The sequence below is a fragment of the Macaca fascicularis genome, chromosome 6, assembly GCF_037993035.2.
Source record: "Macaca fascicularis isolate 582-1 chromosome 6, T2T-MFA8v1.1".
Classification (NCBI taxonomy): Eukaryota; Metazoa; Chordata; class Mammalia; order Primates; family Cercopithecidae; genus Macaca; species Macaca fascicularis.
Window position 1 is genome coordinate 84,650,961 of NC_088380.1, and position 20,561 is coordinate 84,671,521.

Here is a 20,561-nt window from a genome sequence, read left to right on the forward strand (position 1 = left end):
GGAACTCCTGGGCTCAAGTGATCCCCCTCCTCAGCTCCCTGAGTACCTGGGACTACAGGTGCATACCACTGTGCCCGACTTTTTATAAAAATACCTTTTAAAAGCTTCTTGATCTACAGGTTTCCTCTCCATCTCTTTTTATTCCTAACCCCTCCTTTGGTTTTTTTTGTTTGTCTGTTTTTTTTGAAGAAACTCAGTTGCTTTTCTTGTGGAGTTTTCCAAAGTCTAGATTTTGCTGATTACATCTCCATAGAGTTTAAAATATTCCTCTGTATTTTCTGTAAATTGGTAGTTGAATTGAGAGGCTTAGTAAAATTCAGAATTTTTTTTTTCATGGAAGAGGAAGAGAACTTCATAGATTCTATTTTTTCATTAGGAGGCATATAATTATCTCTCTTCTTGTGAATTGAGTAGTCATTGATACTCAGTAGTGATGAACAAGTCTTGCTTTTTAAAGTGTCGTTATGAACCCAAGGGTTTAAACATATCTATGTGTTTTGGCTTCATTGCAGTTATTATTCTTCCCAGTGCTCAAAATGGCCTGTTACTGGGCAAAGAGAGTCTCTTCAAGTTGACTTCTGTGCCATTTTGCCATGATGCTAGTAATCTTTAGTAGCTTTTTGGTGTAACAAGATAGTCTAGGCTCATCTTAAACATTTTCAGTCCCAGACCTGGAATTAGTCATTTCTCCAGTAATCCCTCCCTAGTTTCTTTTAGTAGAAAATTGTATTTCTTTTTCTTTTCTTTCTTTCTTTTTTTTTTGAGATGGAATCTTACTCTGTCACCAGGCTGGAGTGCAGTGGCGCCATCTCGGCTCAGTGCAACCTCCGCCTCCCGGGTTCAAGCAATTCTCCTGCCTCAGCTGCCTGAATAGCTGGGACTACAGGTGCGTGCCACCACACCCAGCTAATTTTTATATTTTTAGTAGAGACAGGGTTTCACCATGTTGGCCAGGAAGGTCTTGATCTCTTGTCCTTGTGATCTGCACGCCTCAGCCTCCCAAAGTGCTGGGATTATAGGCGTGAGCCACCACCTCTGGCCCAAATAGACTTTTGTTTCAGAGATATACCACTGCTCCCAGCCCGGCCAGGAAATGGTATTTCTAAACCACAGCCTGTGCAACTAGGGAGTCTATTTATTGGATAGGTCAGACTATATTAAGAACTCATTAAAAAATACTTCTAGGCCAGGCACGGTGGCTCAAGCCTGTAGTCCCAGCACTTTGGGAGGCCGAGACGGGCGGATCACGAGGTCAAGGATCGAGACCATCCTGGCTAACCCGGTGGAATCCCGTCTCTACTAAAAAATACAAAAAAAACCTAGCCAGGCGAGGTGGTGGGCACCTGTAGTCCCTGCTACTCGGGAGGCTGAGGCAGGAGAATGTCGTAAACCCAGGAGGCGGAGCTTGCAGTGAGCTGAGATCTGGCCACTGCACTCCAGCCTGGGCGACAAAGCGAGACTCTGTCTCAAAAAAAAAAAAAAAAAAAAATCCTTCTAATTCAAATTCAGGGCTAAAGAGTTTTTATTTAACTTTTACAGTCTAACATCTGTATCTCCTTTTCCCAACCATGTTGAAAAGCCTGGTTCTTATGTAAGTACTCTGATTTTCTCATTTCAAATATCAGGTATTTTATTTGCTTTATCCCATATTACTGAATCCATATTATTAAAATTGTATATTATAAAATGCCGTTCCTTTTGGTCTTCCATTTCTCTCCCATTTATTTCACAGTTGTAATATATCTGCATCGTCAGAGCATATAGCCATTAGGTACTATACCGTCTTTCTTATAGCCTCCATTGAGTCTTAGTTCTCCAAGCAAATATGTAGTATATGCTCACCGCCAATTCTTATATCCATGTCTTTCTAGTCATTTTGGGTGTCTGAAATTTATTCTGTAGCATAGTTGTTCTTACACCTTAGTGTGCATCGGAATTACCTGGCAGGCTTGTTAAAGCACCGAGTACTGGGCCTCACCGGCAGATTCTCTGGCTCAGTACATGTGGGATGGGGCCTGAGAATCTGTGTTTCTAACAAGTCCCCAGGTGGTGGTGATGCTACTGGTCTGGTGACCATACTTTGGTTATAGCTGTCTGTGGCCTTTATACATGGAAGATTGGCTAAGCGTAAAATTCTTTACTTACAGTTTATTTCTTTGAGTATCTTAAATATGTTACTCTATTGTCTGTAGTATAAAACATTGCTGTTAAAGTTTGGCAACTCTGTTTTTCTTTCTTTTATAAACAACTTGTCATTTTGGCTGGAAATAATTTTACTAGATTACTTATTGTGGTGGTCATTATGGGTTGATTTCCCCAGGTATGTGATGTGTTTTTTAAATATATAGTGTCAAGTTATTTTTCTATTTCTTTGCTTTGCCCTCTTTGCCAAGTTTGTACCTTGGGAGCACCTTTTATAAACGTTTTAGATCTTCTTTGCCAACCTTTTCCATTTGTTACTTTCTTCCAATCTTTCAGATCTCCTTTTTCATTTCTTTTTGACTTTGAAAAAATTTCCCCCTTTCATTTCCTGCTTCTTATCTTTATTATCTGTAGTATCTATTCAGTTGTGTTCCTTCTAGTCTATCCTTCATTCTGAGTTTTTCTTTTGTCTCTAATTCCTGAGTTCTGCCCATTCATTTCTGAGTTTTTCTAAGTCCAATTTGTTTGCTTAATAATTTTTTTAACTTGTTAGGGTTTGCATGTTTTATGGAGATGTCTAACATTCTATTGTCTGTAGAGATGTTATTGTGCTTATTCTCTTATTTCTTATCATAACTTTGGACAGGATTTGAGTTTGGTCCTTTTCTATTACTCATTTTTATGCAAATTCATTTTCCCAAACTTTTAGAGGAGGCGTAGATTCAAAATAGCTTTTCTGACTTCATAGTTCTGGTAGTGGTTTTTAACTCAAAGTATTATTTATAAACAATTCATTCATTTTTAAGTGTACAGATTACACAACTGTAAGTGTAAGTGGTAGTGTTACACAATTTTGTAACCACTATCACAGTCAAGATGTGGAAGAATACTTTTACCCTCAAACTTTCTCATGTGCTTTTGCAGTTGGTTCCCTCCCTTCACATCTGGCCCTAGGCAATTATTAATTTTCCACCAGTATATTTTACCTTTTACAGAATTTTAAATACAGAATATCTTACAGTATATATTAATATTTTTTTGGCTTGATTTCTTTCACAAAATACGATATTTTTGAGATTCATTCATTTTGCTGCATACTGTTCAGTATTTGCAAATGTGACAGCTCATTTTTTCCTGGCTCTCTTCTGTAGTACTTTTGTCTTTTTAACAATTACCCTGTTACCCTTTTCTCCTCATTTTAGATTCTGTTCATAGGAGTTTTTCCTCAGTGTAAGATTTGTCCTAAAAAAGTGCTTTGCACCATTGGTTTTGTGAGTTCATAGGGCCTAGAGTTCTCAAGCCCCTTCAGGCCTTACTGTGGACTCCCTGTAGTCACTATTATCAAATGTACAACCTGCACTCCCAATTTCAGCTCCTCAAAATATCCTACTATACTTTCCAGTGAGTACCTGGTTGCTGTTTTGTGTTGTTCCTGTTTTCCGATTGTTAGAGTTCTGTTGCTTCTGTCTGCTGCTTCTCACATGGTTGCTGATAGCATTTGTGTCTTATTGTTCATCCCACCTGCTTGCATTTCAGGGTTCTTAATATCTTGAGATGCAGTCATAATGTAGTACATGGGGGTTTTAGTTTGGTTATTAAATTCTCTGTTTTTATGGCAGGATTTAGGGAGACAAAAACTGCTTGAATCTAACAAAAAACAATTATTTCAGTAAAATATTATATCAAGAAAAATACCAAAAAATTACCAATATGTGTTACATTGATGAAATGATACATTTATTTCTACTTTTCATAATGTTGAGGGAGGGAGTGTTCTGCCTTTGTGATGGGGTATAGCCGTTTGTGTTTATGTATTTTCTGTATCTTTTACATATGTCTACCACATTATTGTCTGTTGTCTTAGATTGTAAACTAAGAAAGAGTGATTGATGCATGGCATATGCCCATGAGAATTTGTTTAACTGTTTTTGTGAAGTAAAAACAAATATATACACTATAGATTTTCTGTCATAAATCCTTCTTTTTGAATTTTAACCTAGTTGTTAAGCAAAATAGGTAATAAAGTTTCACTATTGTTTATTTATTATAAGGCATTGTAATTGAACTTTTAAATCAACTCATACGATCTCCTTGCTCAGGAAGGAAAATCATAAAAATAGAAAAAAGCTTGCTTTATTTTTGTGCTGGGGATGGTTTCAAGTCTTTTTTCGGTTTTCTGTAGAGACCAAGAAAGTGTTCTGCATAGGGAGCCAAAGAAAAAAATATTGAGAAACTTTCTAAATTATCTTAACTCAGTTGTTTATAGTATAGCTTTACAGACAACTTTTTATGTACTTAGATCATTAGATATACCTACATCAATATACATAAGATAAACTTCCAAAGGAAATACGCTTTGCTTTGGGAATACTCTTTGTAAATACTCTTTCCTATCATCTACTAATTTTCATTATAGCACCAGTCTTTTATTTGTATAGGTCAGTGGTTCTTTAACTTTAATGTGCAGTAGAGTCCCCTGATGCTGGGCCCCTCCTAACACCTGCTTCTGTTTCAGATAAAGACAAGAGAGAGGTATGTGTACATATCTAAGAGTGAGCACAACCAAAGCTATATAAAACCTTCATGGGGAAAATTACAGAACATTACTGTTGGATATAATAGACATGAATAGCAGAATATACCAGCTTTGATAATGTGATATCTCTAAGATGTTATTTCTCTCTAAATTAATTCATTACATATCAAAGCAAAATACCAATAAGGGCTGGGTGCAATGGCTGATGCCCATAATCCCAGCACTTTGGGAGGCCGAGGTGAGCAGACCGCTTGAGTCCAGGAGTTTGACAGCAGCCTGAGCAACATGGCGAAACCCCGTATCTACTAAAAATAGAAAAAAATTAGCTGGGCATGGTAATACATACCTGTAGTCTTAGCTCCTTGGGGCTGATGAGGGAGGATTGCTTCACCCTGGGAAGTCGATGATGCTGCAGTAAGTCCTGATCGTACCATTACCACTGCACTCCAGCCTAGGCGACAGAGTGAAACTCTGTCTAAAAATAAATAAATAAATAAACTAAACCTAAACTAAACTAAACTAAAATAGAATAAAATAAAATAATCACAGCAAGTTTCTTGTGAAGACAGAAGGTAAGTGAACCTAAAATTTACAAAGAAAATCAAAGGTCCAGGAGTAGCCAAGACAATCTTGAAGAGCAAGGTAGGGGCCATGCCACTTTAGCTATAGATGCCAAGCCCTGGAAATTAAGAGACCGTGGTCCTGATTCAGAGATAGACAAAAAGATCAGTGGAACAGCATGGAGAAGCCAAAGACATATATAGAAAGGCAATATGCAGTGAAAGTAACATTATAAATCAGCAGAGACATATGGAATGCTCTCTAATTGCTACTTTGATCATTAGTTATATGGAAAATGTAATTGTATTTATAACTTCACACTATCCACAAAGATGAATTCTGGTGAATAAATTCAGAAAGCAGATCTTAAATTTATTAGAAAATATAATAACAAAATACTTAACTGCGGTTAAAATTTAAAAAGTACATATATCTTCGTGTATAAATCTTAGAAATAGTGTAACATTGAGTCAATTTGTATGGTTAAGATAAAGTACCACTCATACAAAATGAAAAGCATGAAATGATACAGTTTTTTATAAAAAATGAAAACATACATGGTAATATACATCACATTCAAGATAATGTTTGCTTCTTTTACTAATTTTTTTTAAAAATTTGAGGCAGAATTTCACTCTTACCCAGGCTGGAGTGCAGTGGTGTGATCACAGCTCACTGCAGCCTTGACCCCCCAGGCTCAAGTGATCCTCCCATGTCAGCCTTCCAAGTAGCTGGGACTATAGGCATGTGCTACCATGCCTGGCTGATTTTTGTGTTTTTTGTAGAGAGACCCATGTTGCCCAGGCTGGTCTTAAACTCCTGAGCTCAAGCAGTCCTCTTGCCTTGGCCTCCCAAAGTGCTGGGATTACAGGTGTTGAGCCACTGTGCCTAGCCAGTGTTTCCTTCTGGAAATCGTAGAGGGATGTGATTAGGGAGGGACATGTGCAGGCTACAACTGTAACTAAAGTTTTATATTTTTAAATAAAAATGTTTTAAAGCAACATGTGACGAAACATTAACACCAAATGAATATCAAACAACAAAGAAATAGTTGAAGAAATTGTGGCATCTATATACTATGAAATATTTTTCAGCCATTAAAAAGGAGTTGTAGCTAGGTCATTTTTATGGAGGGACTTTCAAGAATTATTAAGTGACGAGAACAGGACACAGAAATATGTTTATAAAATCATCTCAGTTTTATAATATAGTAACATAATATATAATGAGCATATATTAGATATGCTTGTGTATGACCAAAATATGAACATGAAAAAATATGGAGAGATTCATTCTAGGCTGTTAACATGAGAGATAACAGTCATGGGAGTGAGGTGCTAAAGAAAGAAGAGAGGGAGGAAGGAATAGGGAGTCAAGAAAAATAGGAAACGAAAATGCACTAACCCAGCATGATATGATTTTGTTTATGTACTCAGGCAAATTTTTATACATATTTTTAGAAGGACTGTAGAATCACTTTAAAGAGTGAGAGTTAACCTAATTTACTATATTTGACTGGAGACTGTGATAGAAACAGATTTAGCAGAAAGTCCCTCAAAGAAAGAGTTACTCAGTGCTGTATTCTGTGGCTAGAGTATTTAAACAAATAACGTAATCAAATCGAAATGATGCTTTTCATTTTTTCTCCCTTCATATTTAGTAACATAATGGACCCTAATTTCAATGAGTTTTTCTTTTTAAATAATGATAAAGAACTCACAATGTGCTAGGTGATATAAAATAGCAGTTAATAAAAAGTATTCATTTTAATATTTTATGAAATAGAGCTTTTTGGCAGAGAAACTTTAGCTCTTTCTTTCTCTCTCTTTCTTCAACTTGGGAAAGAATAAGGAATAAATATCTTTTTTCCAAGACCTAAATACCAGCATTTCATGATAATAGACAAGTTATCTTTGAAATTTTCCTTTTTTCTTTCAGTGTGCAGGATGACAGAATTCGAGTTGAAAGGATGGATAACATTTATTTTGAATACAGCCATGCTTTCCAGGCAGTTACAGAGTTTTATGCAAAAGACACAGTTGACATCAAAGGTAAATATTTTCCCTGTAGGTCCTGAAGTTGAACTGATTGGAAATTTGGATAAAGGCATGAGTATGATTCTCAATTTAATGACATCTAGGTTGTTACTATAAATATGTGGGAGAAGAAGGTCTCACTGTTGTTGTGCTCATCAGAAACACTATTGCACTGCAGTCCCAGCTACTGGTTAGGCTGAGGCAGGGGAGGATCACCTGAGCCCAGGAGTTTGAGGCTGCAGTGAGCTATTATCACGCCATTGTAGTCCAGCCTGGAGTGAGATCCTGTCTCCTAAAAACAAAAAGAACCATTGCAGCTTTTTAAAAAATTATGACCAGCTAGTAACTTGATGGTTTTGACATATTCATTACAGTAGAAGGAGTTTTTGACCATTTTTCCTTTTTGCTTATCTTTAAAGATGGCTCATTAGTATCTTTGTATTTTGTAGACCGTTTGGATGATAAATATTCTGATGAAGACTAGCATTTTGAAATGTTGGTTGCCAAAATTAAAACACCAGAATGTTAGTGACAGGGTTGAAATATGTTAGGTAATCATTATTTGTCTAATTCACATGTCCACAGTCAGGCATTAATGCTTACTTTCATTTGTACCTCACATTCCTGCCAGTCCAGCTTATGTTAGGGTCCATTTTATGGATGGTGAGGTGAATAGACATTTTCCCCCTCGGCATAAACTTGGCTTTAGTCTGATCTTCATCAGACCCCATATGGAGGAAATTTATCCCTGTCACATGCTAGAGAGCGTTCGTCATCAGCTCCCCGTCACTGCTCCATTTAAACATCAGTATCTGGTTAGCATTTCCTTGCATCTAGGCATCAGTGTCTTGTTAGCATGTCTCTTAATTTCATGATGCCTTCATCAAATTGAATCAAGTGTCTGAGCATGTATCCTACTTCTTTTTATTTTTTTCGATAAGGTCTCACTCTGTCACCCCGGCTGGAGTGCAGTGGCGTGATCTCAGCCCACTGCAACCTCTGCTTCTTGGACTCAAGCAATCCTCCCACCTCAGCCTCCCAAGTAGCTGGGAGTACAGGCATGCACCACCACACCCAGCTAATTTTTGTATTTTTTATAGAGGTGGGGTTTTGTCATGTTCCCTAGGCTGATCTTGAACTCCTGGGCTCAAGCGATCCTCCCACCTCAGCCTGCCAAAGTTGCTGGGATTACAGGCATGAGCCACCATGCCCAACCAAGTGTACCCCACTTCTAACACCAGTATTCAGTATTACCAAGGGGTCATCTTATGTTCAGCTAAAGACCTGATTAAATCCCAAGACTACGATGACCCATTCGTGGTATCAGATTTACTTAAAAGACATGGGCCAGAAAACACACCTTGCAAGTGGAGCTTGTGTTCCCCTTAGTGGGATAGTCCTCACAGCAGTCTTTGTGGCAGTGCCCTGGAGAGTGTATGAAGGAAGGAGACTCACATCAAGTGAGCATAAGCGCCACCCTGGTTTAGAAGCTCCATGCCCTTGAGGAGACCGTATTTCTTGCTGCAGTCTCTGCAGAAGACATGCCCGGTTGCAAAAGTCAGTGCACTGAGAGAAGGCCAAAGCTCTGAAGTCAGGTATTTATAATTCTTCTCAGTCCAGATATAATGTACTGATATTTGATCATTTTTACCACAGGCAGTGCTACTTCTGACACATTGATACACCATCTTAATCACATTTTCTGGGGAACAAAGCTAGAAAGTTAAAAGAAAATAAAATTCTTAGTGGAACGGAAAGGTGTTGTTAGCACTTCATTTACACTCTGGTTTTATAAACACCTGTAGTTAAAATTAATAAGATATTTTATATTACTGATTTGTAGAGAACATCTTGTAATATATATATATTTTTACTTTTAAAAGTAATTAATGCTTATTGCAAGAAAGTCAAACAACATAGTCGTATATAAAGAAAAAAGTAAAGTGCCTGCCCTCAAACTTGTCCTCTGCCCTTGCCGCTTATATGTCGGAAGGATTATCATTAAAATTTGGCATATATCCTTGTGTAAAAATCCACACATCCACACATAAACGTACACACATAGTTCTCTGTATTTGTTTAACATAGCTGGGATTTATTTGTTCAGCTAATTTTTTTGAATGCTTATTTTATATGGGAGGCATTGGGCATACAATAAGGAATAAAACAAACAAAAATTCCTGCTCTTTTGGAGTTTACATTCTAATGGTGAGAGATGGACAATAAAGTAAACTAGTGTGTTAGAAGGTGATACATGCTATGAAAAAAATAAGGCAGGGGAGTGGGTTGAACTTTTAAATAGGATGGTAAAGAAAGGCCTCACTGAGAAACGGCACTTGAACGAAGATTTGAATCGAGACTGAAGGAGTTAAGGGAAAAAGCCACATAGACGTGAAGAAACAGTATTTCAAGCGGAGACAACAGTAAGCACAAAATATCTTAAGGTAGGAGGGTGCTTGGCATGTTTAAGGAATAGCAAGTAGTCTGTGTGCTGGAACAGAGTAACTGATGGGGAGAACATTAGGAGGTGAGCTCAGAAATACAGAAGAGATGGCAGGCAGATTGTGTAGGGTCACTGTAAGGACTTTGGCTTCTACTCTCAATGAGTTGGGGGATGTTGGAGGACTTTGGGGCAAAATAGTCTAATGATCTGATATACATTTTAAAAAGAATTACTCTGGCTGCTCTGTTAAGAATACCCTGTGGGGTGCAAGGATGAAGCAGTGAGACCAGATGGAAAGCTGTTGCAGTGTTTGTGGTGAGACATGAAAATGATCAGACAACTTTTTTCCCCCACTTAGCAACATGTTATAGATGGCCTTCCGTATCAGTGCAGATAACTGGAAGTCATTCCATTTAGTTGGTACATAATAACCAGGATTTACCAAGCTTTACTTAAGTACTATGCTGTTAATGTTGATTTAGGTGGCCTCTAGTTTTTTTAATACTCCAAAAGATTTTTCAAGTCACCTCCTTGTACACACATCCTCGACATGCAGTTTGGAGTATTTCTAGGCAAAGGGGATGGACATTTTATGTTTTGAAAAAATATCCTGTTCTCCAAAAAAGGTTCATTCCACCATCAGAAAAATGCCCCTTTTTTCCATGCCCTGGGTATTAGTAATGATTTACATTTTTCCAAAGGTCAATTTTAGGAGATACTGTCTAAATTACTATTTCAATAACCATAAAGTTTTACTTAAAATTTGTGTTTCATAATGGTAATAAGTTAATGATTCTATTTATTACATTTTCGAATTTGATTAATTAAAAATTTTTTTTAATAACAAGTTAATATATTCTGTTTTCTAGGTTCTCAAATTATTTCTGGCATTGTTAACTTAGAGAAGCCTGTGATTTGCTCTTTGGCTGCCATCATAAAATACCTCAAAGAATTCAACTTGGAAAAAATGCTCTCCAAACCTGAGTGAGTGATTCCTCCAAAATTACAAAAAGGGGGAGGCTATATTATGAACATTTCTTAAATTGAATTTGGTAGTACTACACTTAGAGAAGCTTGCCTGCTATTGATAGAATACTAGGGTGCAAGGATGAGCTGTTTGGTATTGTTGCTGAAGAATATTAAAAATATATTGATAGAATTCTGTCAAATAAATTGTATTCATGGTAGCTATTTGATATATTATAGTTTTGACTACAAAACTCTGCTTTATACTAACGGATCCAGAAATAGTATTAAAAAGCATTCATAAAATTTTACCACCTTTCTTATTCTTGGTTTCATTTCTTATTTCATAGACCATAAAGTTAGAGAGAAAAGGGCCAGCTGCTAACACAGCTTTTTACAAGAGTGATTAACTGTGGATTTTGGAAATTTAAAAGCTCACAATTGACATTCTAGGAAAATACTTGTTTAATAACCAGTGGAACAGAAAAAAGTAGTAGGATACTTTTCTTGTCTTTTTACATTCCGCCTTCACCAGCCACTTCTTTGGCTCTGTCAAGAATCACCCTCCATTATATTGATCCGGGATACATCAGCTCTGTCCCATTCTGCACAGGTGGGAGGGGAGATGGGTGCTATCTCAGCAAAATGACAGAATATAAATTAACTAGGAAACAAGGAAGTGGTGCTGGTTCAAGGTTGCTGGAGAGAGTCGAAGAAAGGCAGGTTCCTTGGGGTTCTTTTTGTAATGTCTTTGATGTGTGTTCTCCCGTGTGGTACTAGAACAGAGTATCATTTCTCTGGAAACAATTTTATCCTATTTAAAAGCAATCTAAATGCCCATCAGGGATCTTTGTGCTATATTCATGCAATGTAATGTTATACAGCAGTGAAAATGAATGAACTAGAGCTATTAATATATGACCAATACTTAAATTTCATGAACAGTATATTAAGCCAAAAATAAAGTTGCTGAAGGCCACACAGTACATACCTTTATATGAAGTTAGAAACATGTGAAATCGTACTCTATACTGCTTAAGAATATATATGTACTTAGGGAATAAGTGAAAACATGCAGGGGAATGACAGAAAATTCAGAAGCAGGGTTTCTTCCAGGAGGAAGAAGGGAAAGGAGTAAAGATTGGGGATGGATGTGGCATAGTGGAGTTCAACTGATGTTTCATTTCTGAACCTGGGTATTGTATTAATCTGGACATTTTTTAGTGTGGCCAAAATGTTTTATTTTAAAACGTGTCAGCCCGGCATTATACCCTCATTGGATTCTACTTTAAGCTCCAAAAATAAACTTATTAAAGAGATCAGTCTATATGGTTGGCTGTGTTGGGGCTTTTTAAAAAAGGGGTGACAAGCTACCTACCAGTTTGACTTGTTAATGATAGGGACCCTGTAAGTGAGGTAGAATTAGTGATAAATAGCTTGCCCATTAAGACTTATGTTTCTGTTCTATATCACCAAGCAAAGAAGTATTAATGTTGGAGTAAGGAAACTAACTTAAAAATCAGGCCCTGGTGTGTTCAGAAGCAAATGAATTTGGACCTGGAAAGATGTGTCCTCCCCATATATATATATATATATATATATTTTTTTTTTTTTTTTTCTTTTTCTTTAGATGGAGTCTAGCGCTCTTGCCCAGGCTGGAGTATAGTGGTGCGATCTTAGCACACTGCAGCCTCCACCTCCTGGGTTCAAGCAATTCTCCTGCCTCTGTCTCCCGAGTAGCTGGGATTACAGGTGCATGCCACCACGCCCAGCTAATTTTATGTATTTTTAGTAGAGACAGGTTTGGCCAGGCTGTTCTTGAACTCCTGGCCTCAAGTGATCCGCCCGCCTTGGCCTCCCAAAGTGCTGGGATTATAGGCGTGAGCCTCTGCGTCCGGCCTGTCTTCCTCATATTTAATTCAAAGTAAGAATAATACCAAACAATAAAACAAGATGTCTATATATACTGAAATTAAAATAGCATCTTTTCAAATTACCTGAAGGTTAACCTCTTGATAAATTGAAAGAAGCTGAACTTTTTGCCTCTTACAATTGATGGTGGAGGATGGTCAGGAAACTGGCTCTGCTGGTGACTTAGTGTATGATATAATGTACCTGTTGGGTACTTCCATGGAGCCAAAGCCAAAAGACATAAAGTGCTCCCCTTTGTATATATTCCCAGCATCCAGCATAAGCCTGGCACCTAGTAGGCTTTTATTATTTATTATTAATATTATATATAGTATTAATACAGGATGAATGAAAGAAGGAAGGAATTCTTTGTTCTGTGAGGGTGTATTTCACTGGAAATTGCCAAAAGGTCATTGGAAACCAAGATTAATTAATGAAGATGGTGATCAAACTGGTACTCTAGTTTTGCTTAAAAATGAAATGTTGTGTTTATGAGTGGCATGTAATTTGACTCTGAAGATCATTCTAAAAGAGTAATTCTATAGTTCTTATATTTTGCAAAAATAATGTTGCTGCTTTTTTTTTTTTTTTTGAGACAGAGTCTCGCTCTGTTGCCCAGGCTGGAGTGCAGTGGCATGATCTTGGCTCACTGCAACCTCCACCTCCCGGGTTCAAGTGATTCTTCTGCCTCAGCCTCCCAAGTAGCTGGGACTACAGGCACGCACCACCACGCCCGGCTAATTTTTATATTTTTAGTAGAGACGGGGTTTCACCATATTGGCCAGGCTGGTCTCGAACTTTTGACCTTGTGATCCACCCCCCTCGGCCTCCCAAAGTGCTGGGACTACAGGCGTGAGTCACCGCACCCAGTTGCTTCTTAAGGTGATTACTTTGGAAAAATGAATTTTCTCCTTGTAGATGAAAAATTCAGTTGCATTACTTTATAAACATACCTTATGCTGCTGAAGTTTTGGACTTTTATTTCAAAAGCTGTGTTATCAAGGGGAAAATAAAGTTCACTTGAATTGGCTTGTTTAGCAAATTCTTTCACAAACATTGCTGCATGTTTCATTAAAATCGTGATACGTATTTATTTAAAGGCCCTTGTGCCATTACAGTAGAATTTTAGGTAGTCTGAGAAAATATGCCATTTCAGGAATTGTTCTTAAGGATGATTTAAGTGAAGTTTTGTTAAGGCAGACTTTAGGTTCTAAAGTTATTTTGAGAGTTTTAAGTTTGTTTCAAAGAAAAATGGTGTAACAAAATAGGCCGGGCGCGGTGGCTCAAGCCTGTAATCCCAGCACTTTGGGAGGCCGAGACGGGCGGATCACGAGGTCAGGAGATCGACACCATCCTGGCTAACACGGTGAAACCCCGTCTCTACTAAAAATACAAAAAAAAACTAGCCGGGCGAGGTAGTGGGCGCCTGTAGTCCCAGCTACTTGGGAGGCTGAGGCAGGAGAATGGCATAAACCCGGGAGGCGGAGCTTGCAGTGAGCTGAGATCCGGCCACTGCACCCTAGCCTGGGCGACAGAGCGAGACTCTGTCTCAAAAAAAAAAAAACACAAAAAAACAAAATAAATAGAATGTGAGGGTGTTAGATATTTATTATGACAGAATTAACCTGATGCCTAAATTTATGAAATTCAAAGGAATCAACTTTTTGTTGTTAGAAGTGAGTGCTTTTGTCCTTTTGGATAGTTTTTATTTGGAGTGGTCACAACTTCAAAAAGATAGTGGAAGTTTCAGGAAAGAGTGAGAAAATCCACCCAAGATAAACTGTAAAACCTTTTTTTTAAAGAAAACTTCTTATGATAACAGAATGATAACATGTGGTGATTACCTTTACTTACTAGTGAAAGAAATGGCTTAATATATATGCTGCTCTAATGACATCTAATGGCTAGCAGCCAGGGATGCTGCTAAACATCCCAAAATGCACAGGATATCCCTACGGAACACATTATTTGGCCCCAAATTTCAACACTCCAAAACCAAACAAATATATTACAAGAAAACAAACCACAGACCTGTATCTTTTGATTATAGACATAAAAATCCTCAGTGAAATGTAAGTACATGGAATCAGAAATATATAACAAATGATTATACATCATGACTATTGGATTTATTTCAGGCATACAGGTTTGGTTTAAAAATCTGGAAACCAATTAATCTAATCTCGCTTATCAAAAGCTACATGATAGTCCCAATAGACAGGAAAAGCTCTTCATAAGATTCAACACCCCTTCATAATAAAAACACTGAAAAAACTACGACTAACGTGGAACTTTCTTGACCTGACAATGGACATTTAAGAAAACCTCAAAGACATTAAACTTACCTGTTGTTAAGATACAGTATTCCGGCCGGGCGCGATGGCTCACGCCTGTAATCCCAGCACTTTGGGAGGCCAAGACAGGCGGATCACGAGGTCCGGAGATTGAGACCATCCTGGCTAACATGTGAAACCCTGTCTCTACTAAAAATACATAAAAAGTAGCTGGGTGTGATGGTGGGCACCTGTAGTCCCAGCTACTAGGGAGACTGAGGCGGGAGAATAGCATGAACCCAGGAGGCGGAGCTTACAGTGAGCTGAGATCACGCCACTGCACTCCAGCCTGGGAGACAGAGCGAGACTCCATCTCAAAAAAAAAAAAAAAAAAAAAAGATGCAGTAATCCTCAGATCACTCTCTGAGTTCAATGCAATTTTTGTATCAAATCCCAGCTGGCTTTCTTGGAGAAATTGACAAGCTGATCCTAAAATTCATAGGATTCATATCTCTGTTTCAAAACTTGCTACAAAGTGAGTAATCAAGACAGTGTGGAGGGTGGGGTTAAAAGAAAAGACAGTGTGGAATTGGCATAAGCACAGACATATGATCGATGTGATAGAATTGAGAGTCTAGAAATAAACTTATGGACATTTGATTACTGACAATTCAGTGGAGAAAGATTTTTTTCAAGCAGATGGTGCCAAGATAGCTGTCTGTGCAAGAGAATGAAGATGGAGCCTTACTTCCTGTCATATTTGAGTTTGGAAGATAACTCAAAATGGACCAAAGACCTGTTATGAGTTAAAACTGTTACACTCTTTGAAGAAAACATAAGTCTAAATCTTTGTAACCTTGAATGAGGCAAGGATTTCTTAAGTATGACATCAAAAGCACAAGTGAGAAGAGCAAAAATAGATACGTTGAACTATATCAAAATAAAAGCTTTTATTCTTCAAAGAACACCATCAAGAAAGTGAAAAGACAACCCATTGAATAGAAGAATTTTTGCAAATCATATATCCAGTAAGGGACTTGTATCTAGAAAATATATATATATAAAAGTCAGTGGTAAAAAGATAACTCAGAAAATGGACAAATGATCCATATAGGTTTTTCTCCAAAGAATATATGCCAACAACCAAGAAGCACATGAAAAGATGCTCAACATCATTAAGCATCAGGTAAATTCAAATCAATGCCATTGTTAGATACCACTTTATACCCACTAGGATGGCTATAACTATGAAAAAAAAAAGGTATTGTCTGGGATGCAGACAAGATAGAATCCTCATACATTGCTAGTGGGACTGTAAAATGGTACAGCCATTTTGGAAAACAGTCTGGTGGTACCTCATGACATTTACTATGTGATCTAGCAATTCCACTAGATGTTACTTAAGACAATGAGAATATGATGTCCACATAAAAAGTTATACACATGTTCATAAGAGCATTAGTCATAATAGCCAAAAAGTAGAAACAACCCTAACATCCATCAACTGAAGAATGGATACCTAAAATGTGTTACATGCATACAATAGAAGGTTTTTCAACCATAAAAAGGAATGAAGTACAGATACATGTTGCAACATGATGAACCTCGAAAATATTATGGTAGTTGAAAGACATCAGTCACAAAAAGTCTCGTATTGTCTGATTCCATTTATATGAAATATCCAGAATAGGCAAATCCATAGAGAGAAAGATTAGTGGTTGCCTAGGGCTCTTGGGTTGTGGGGGGGAATGGAGAGTGATTACTAATGAGTATAGAGTTTCTTTTTGGAGTGATAATATCTAGAATTACATGGTGGTGATGGTTGGCCAATTTTAATATACTAAAGACCGCCTAATTGCACATTCCAAGTGGGTGAATTGCATAGTGTGTGAATTATATCAATAAAGTTGATACACACACACACACACACACTTTTAAATGTCAGTAGTGCTGAGATTGAAAAATCTTTGTCTCTATTTTAATTCCATTCTTAAGGCAATATCCTTCTGAGGCTTATACCCAATGCATCATGTATTTTGAGGTATTTCTACTCTGGTTGGAGAGTGTTCCAAGCTCTTTGTGAACTTTGGTCACTGTTCACTACTAATTTCTGGTGGTTATTTACCAGGTCCCACAGAGGTTCCTAAACAACTTTGAGGACTGGTATTTGGCAAGAGTTGAGGTGACCCTTCAGCAGATCTCTGGAGCTCCCTCTATGTGCAGCTCTGTTATCTGGCATTCTGTCTCACAAATTATAGTTTCCCTGTGCCCACCAAGGAGGCAGTCATGTTGTTTACCTCATTTGTTTTTCCTCTCTCAGGAGTCACAGTTCTGTGCCAAATATACCTGAAAAGTTTTCCCCCTCACATGTTTTGTCCAGTTTTCTCATTGTTTATGGTTGGAGGACATTTCTCATGCAGTTAATTTTTTATGATTGAAAGCAGAGGTCAGGTGGCACAATTGAACACTGCGCAGAACACTGCACAGAAAGAACAGAAGAGGAAGGCTGGAGAAAAACATTCTATTAAGTTTAAAACATGATTGCCGGCCAGGTGTGGTGGCTCATGCCTGTAATCTCAGCACTTTGGGAGGGCAGGGTGGGCTGATCACCTGAGGTCAGGAGTTCGAGACCAGCCTTGCCAACATGGCGAAACCCCGTCTCTACTAAAAATACAAAAATTAGCCAGACATGGTAGCGGGTGCCTGTAATCCTAGCTATTTGGGAGGCTGAGGCAGGAGAATGGTGTGAGCCTAGGAGGCAGAGGTTCCAGTGAGCAAGATCATGCCACTGCACTCCAGCTTTGGTGACAGAGTGAGACTTCATCTCAAAAAAAAAAAGGTCGAACATGGTGGCTCACGCCTGTAATCCCAGCACTTTGGGAGGTCAAGGCTGTCGGATTGCCTGAGCTCAGGAGTTCAAGACCAGCCTGGGCAACATGGTGAAACCCCATCTCTACTAACATACAAAAAAATTAACCAGGTGTGGTGGTGGGCACCTGTAGTCCCAGCCACTCACTCTGGAGGCTGAGGCAGGAGAATTGTTTGAACCCGGTAGGTGGAGGTTGCAGTGAGCTGACATCGTACCACTGCACTCCAGCCTAGGTGACAGAGCGAGACTCCATCTCCAACAAAACAAAACAAAACAAAAACAGAAGAGGGAGATGTATGAAGTTAGAAAAGCTGTCCTAAACATTGCCCGTGTTCTAAAACTTCAGGAAAGTTAATCTTCACTTAAAAATTAGCAATGGGAAAAGAACCAAATTCAAATTTCTTACAAAATTATTATGAGAAGAAAGAGAATAAGGAGTAGGATGTCATTACAGATAATGTGTACATGCCAGAAAAACATGCTCACAGATGAAATAAAAATGATGATCTGGCTGGGCGCAGTGGCTCACACCTGTAATCCCAGTACTTTGGGAGGCCGAGGCTGGCAGATCACCTGAGGTCAGGAGTTTAAGAACAGCCTGGCCAACATGGTGAAACCCCATCTCTCCAAAAGTACAAAAAATTAACTGGGCATGGTGACGGGTGCCTGTAATCCCAGCTTATTCGTGAGGCTGAGGCGGGAGAATTGCTTGAACCCAGGAGGCGGAGGTTGCAGTGAGCCGAGATTGCGCCATTGCGAGACTCCGTCCCATCCGTCCCACCTGTCCCACCCGTCCCCCCCACCAAAAAAAAAAATCTGTTTTAAAATGAGCTAAAAGACACTAAAAAAAATGATACTAGATGTGAAAGAACATCAATGAGCAGTATGAAAGCTTAGAAATGAGGTGATAGGATTTAAGAAAGAAGTATAAAGAAAAAGATCAATTTAGGACTGAAGCGTAAACTTGAAAGAATATAGTAACAAATAAATGTAATACATATAGTTTTAGAGAAGTAGAATTTAAAAAGAGGGATGTGCAAAAAACTAACGTAGCAGGCTTGATCACAAAGCTTTCCTTAGAAAGGCCATCCTGCAAGTTTGGCCCTTGACTGGAGTCTGGGACCTTGAATTTCGGAAGAGTTTTCACCATTTCCTGATGAGAGTGCCTCACTGTGCCTTAACTGTTTTTGCAGACAGCGTGGTTTATGCTGATCACCTACTTTCTCAGAGCTGGAATTTTGGTACATGGTAGGGAGACAGTGTCTATGGGACCAGTCTGGCATACAAATCATGGGTGCTGAGTCTCTAATGAGCTTCCCTGGTGGACAACATTTCACACGTGTTGTTACAATTCATTGCTGGGGAAATTAAGTGCATCCTGTGTGATTCCGCCTGGAGAGGATTCTTGGATGCCCGGTTCCCCCTGGACTTTGCCTTAGGCACCTTTTCCTTTGCCTGATTTTGCTTTGCATTCTTTCACTGTAGTAAATCATAGCTCTTAGTATTATTCTGTGTTGAGTCCTGTGTATCCTCCTTGAATCACTGAACCTGGCAGCGGTCTTGTGGACTCAACATACACTTTTCTCATTATTTGCCTTTCTAATGGGCTTATTGGCAGGATTTAGGAATGCAAAGTTAGTCATGTTGTTTAATTACAAATCAATTGTAAGTGAATCTACAACCCTGAAGTTTTGTAATATAATACAATTTATATTTTATAAATCACATTAACTGCCGAAAAGTTAGACAAATGGTGAATTTATGAACTCTGAAAACTGTACATACAGAAATATTTTCGGCAATAGATTTCATGTGTTATATGGTAGTTTTTTTTTTGTCATTGTTTCCATTTTAAAATGGTATTTAAATAAATTCTGTACCCTTATTGCCTTTGTCTAAGTCAAAAAGATTGGTTTTCTTTTTTTTTTTTTGTAAGCAGGGTTAGAGTAATACAGAGTCAATTTCTCTGTGCAGCTTTTGGCAAAGATGTTTCCCTCCCATTATTGAGGGGAAAAAAAAGCATCTATTATATTTTTGGTGTCTGAAATATTGATAAACTGTTTTCCCATGTTGTATATAAGATTTCTATGCAGGTTCACACAGCATGAATTCTAGCCACACGTTGTTGGTGAGTTTCAAAGCACATAGAGTTTGTCTTCCACAAGGATAAATAATTTAGAATTGCTAGAATGCTTGAAGGTCAGTGATCAGATACTATTGGATACTTAAGGATGCTGGTAGATATAACCCTTAGTTCAAAAATATATATAATTCTAATGGAAATAGGTGCTAACAGAAGGAAATTTCATTTCTATTGGGAAGGAAGACTCCAACTCCAGAATACTTATAAATTTATACTTATAAATACTTATGAAATATATGGCAACTCCAGAAGCATGGTTAGTCCTTCTTGTAGTTGCTTGATAATTATTCTAGATGGGAATCAGTCTGATTTAAGATTGCCCAGTGGTTGATCTTTTATTAAAGTCAATGTAGATATCAGTTTTAAAAAACAGCATCTAATTTGAAATTTAGATTACTTGTTTAGTAAGGGCAAAAAGAAAAAACAAAAACACACATAGCAAAAAGAAAACACAGAAAACACCCACAACCAACCAAATAAAAAATCACACACACAACACATTAATACTTACATTAATACCATTAATTAAAATAACCTATACCTGTGCTCTCTAAAGGTTGTGAGCTAACTTAAAAACCAACTTGGTTGTTCACAGTTACTGGTTTCTTTTTGATATTGTAGATATTGGGTAATTATATGTAGATGAAGGCTGTAAGCCTTCTACCCCACCTGCTGTGTACC

The 20,561-nt window shown here is 37.9% G+C and overlaps 1 protein-coding gene across 5 annotated transcripts in view; it reads left to right on the forward strand.

Annotated features, from left to right (window-relative positions):
- Nucleotides 1-20,561, forward strand: part of MSH3 (mutS homolog 3) — a 223,575-nt gene that overhangs the window by 62,634 nt on the left and 140,380 nt on the right. For all 5 annotated transcript variants that reach the window (XR_012413790.1, XR_012413791.1, XM_005557283.5 and 2 more), the window contains 2 exons: nt 7,178-7,290; nt 10,588-10,702. Coding sequence is in view for 3 of the 5 variants with exons in the window: in XM_005557283.5 (XP_005557340.2) it covers nt 7,178-7,290; nt 10,588-10,702 (228 nt within the window). In the remaining 2 variants the exon portion in view is untranslated. The remainder of the gene's footprint in view (nt 1-7,177; nt 7,291-10,587; nt 10,703-20,561) is intronic.